The sequence below is a fragment of the Pleuronectes platessa genome, chromosome 2, assembly GCF_947347685.1.
Source record: "Pleuronectes platessa chromosome 2, fPlePla1.1, whole genome shotgun sequence".
In the NCBI taxonomy this organism is placed as follows: domain Eukaryota; kingdom Metazoa; phylum Chordata; class Actinopteri; order Pleuronectiformes; family Pleuronectidae; genus Pleuronectes; species Pleuronectes platessa.
In genome coordinates this window covers 24,057,645-24,059,580 of record NC_070627.1, presented here as the reverse complement: position 1 = coordinate 24,059,580, position 1,936 = coordinate 24,057,645, and the positions used below count along the sequence as shown (strand labels likewise).

Sequence of the window (1,936 nt, the reverse complement as noted above, 5' to 3'; positions counted from 1 at the left end):
TCCGTCTCCATGGCATCCCGGTGGATGTGGTCTCTGATCGGGGTCCCCAGTTCGCCTCAGTGTTATGGAGGGAGTTCTGCTCGCTCCTGGGAGCCACCGTCAGCCTGTCCTCAGGGTACCACCCCCAGTCCAACGGCCAGACCGAACGCAAGAATCAGGAGATGGAAACTGCACTCCGCTGCATGACATCCCAAGACCCTACTTCCTGGTCCGAACAACTTCTATGGGTAGAATATGCCCACAACACTTTGACCAGTTCTGCCACTGGTCTCTCCCCCTTTGAGTGCACCTATGGGTTCCAGCCACCGCTTTTTCCGGCACTGGAGAAAGAAGCATCCTGCCCCTCTGTCCAGAGCTTCATCCGCCGTTGTCGAAGGACTTGGACCCGAGCCAGGGCAGCTCTACTCCGGGCCGCTGACCGCTACACCACGGCATCCAATCGCCACCGCTCCAAGGCCCCGGACTACCAGCCGGGTCAGAAGGTTTGGCTCTCCACCCGTGACATTCCCCTCCGGGTGGAATCCAAGAAACTGGCTCCTCGCTTCATCGGGCCGTTCGAGATCCAGCAGATTGTCAACCCGGTGGCAGTGAGGCTAAAACTCCCTAGATCCATGCGGGTTCATCCCATGTTTCATGTTTCCAAGGTCAAACCAGTCCGAGAAAGCGCCCTGGTCCGTGCCGAGCCGCCTCCACCACCTCCTCGCCTCCTCGCCTCATCGATGGAGGTCCCTCCTACACTGTCCGTCGCATCCTGCAGTCTCGCCGGCGTGGGAGGGGATTCCAGTACTTGGTGGACTGGGAGGGTTACGGTCCTGAAGAAAGGTCCTGGGTCCCCGGGAGGAACATCGTGGACCGCACCCTCATCAGGGACTTCCATCGACGCAACCTCACCCAGACGTCCAGAACCAGGCCACCTCCCAGACCACATCCTCCGACAGAGTCCCCGAACGACAGCGACGACGCCGAGGACAGGGCAGGGCCCCCCTACTCTGAGGAAGACGACGACACTATCCCCGGGACCATGGAGGAGGAGATGGACGCTGGAATCTCGGACGAGTATTAGCCCTCCTCCAGGCCCCCGCCTCCCAGCCGGTTTGGTCCATTCGTCTTGGGACGTCAACTCTCCACACCTGTTACAGCCCTGGCTGCATTTAAGCCTGCTCCTGTCTCTGCTTCAGTGCCAGATTGTTCTTGTGTCATGCCTGACTTTCCAGCGTTCTTTCCCCCGGACTGATCACCTGTTGCCGACCTGCCTGCCTCGTCTCTGCCCTGGATATTACCTCAGCCTTCTGTCTTCGACCACGAGTTTCGCCTATTCCCTCCGGGTTACGTTCCTGCTCTGCTCTGTGGCTACACAGCTCACCACTGGACCTGTCTGCCAGTTAGGTAACTCATCAGCTGTGGACTTTACCTTCAGTCAGCGACACCAGGCTCGCTCCTGCTCAGATCACGCAGACGATCACTGTGAGCAAAGACTTTTCACCCTGCCACTGCTTGAACTGTTAAAGACTGCAGTGAACAATAAAAGTCATTACCGACTGGTATTTCGTCTGCCTGTGCTGCTTTTGGGTCCTCACCATATCCGTGACAGAGAGGCCTGCCAAGCCAAATGATATTCTTGGGTTCAGACCAAGTTTTCATAAATATGGACAACAGATTCTTGGCTAAAAAAAGCCCACACATGTATATCTTGCCACGCAGGATGGAAAGATATGTGGAGAAGGGTGATGATCAGAAGACTTTCATTTATTAACTTTGAAATATCAATGAAATAACTATCTGATCACCGTTTCACATTTTCGCGAACATTTAATTTTATTTCAAATTTAGGTTAAATTCACCTGACAGTTTATAATGTGAATGATGCTGTTGCTTGCAGACTGAGGTACAAAGCATTGACCTCTGTATTTTTCTGGTTTGCACCTGCAGCTTATTG

The 1,936-nt window shown here is 54.5% G+C and overlaps 1 protein-coding gene across 1 annotated transcript; it reads left to right on the top strand.

The window, feature by feature from the left end:
• Nucleotides 1–611: 611 nt before the first annotated feature.
• On the top strand, nt 612–1,063 carry LOC128446425 (uncharacterized). Its single transcript, XM_053429461.1, is given in 2 exon segments — nt 612–701; nt 704–1,063. Coding segments are annotated over 2 exon segments (450 nt in total).
• Nucleotides 1,064–1,936: the final 873 nt, after the last annotated feature.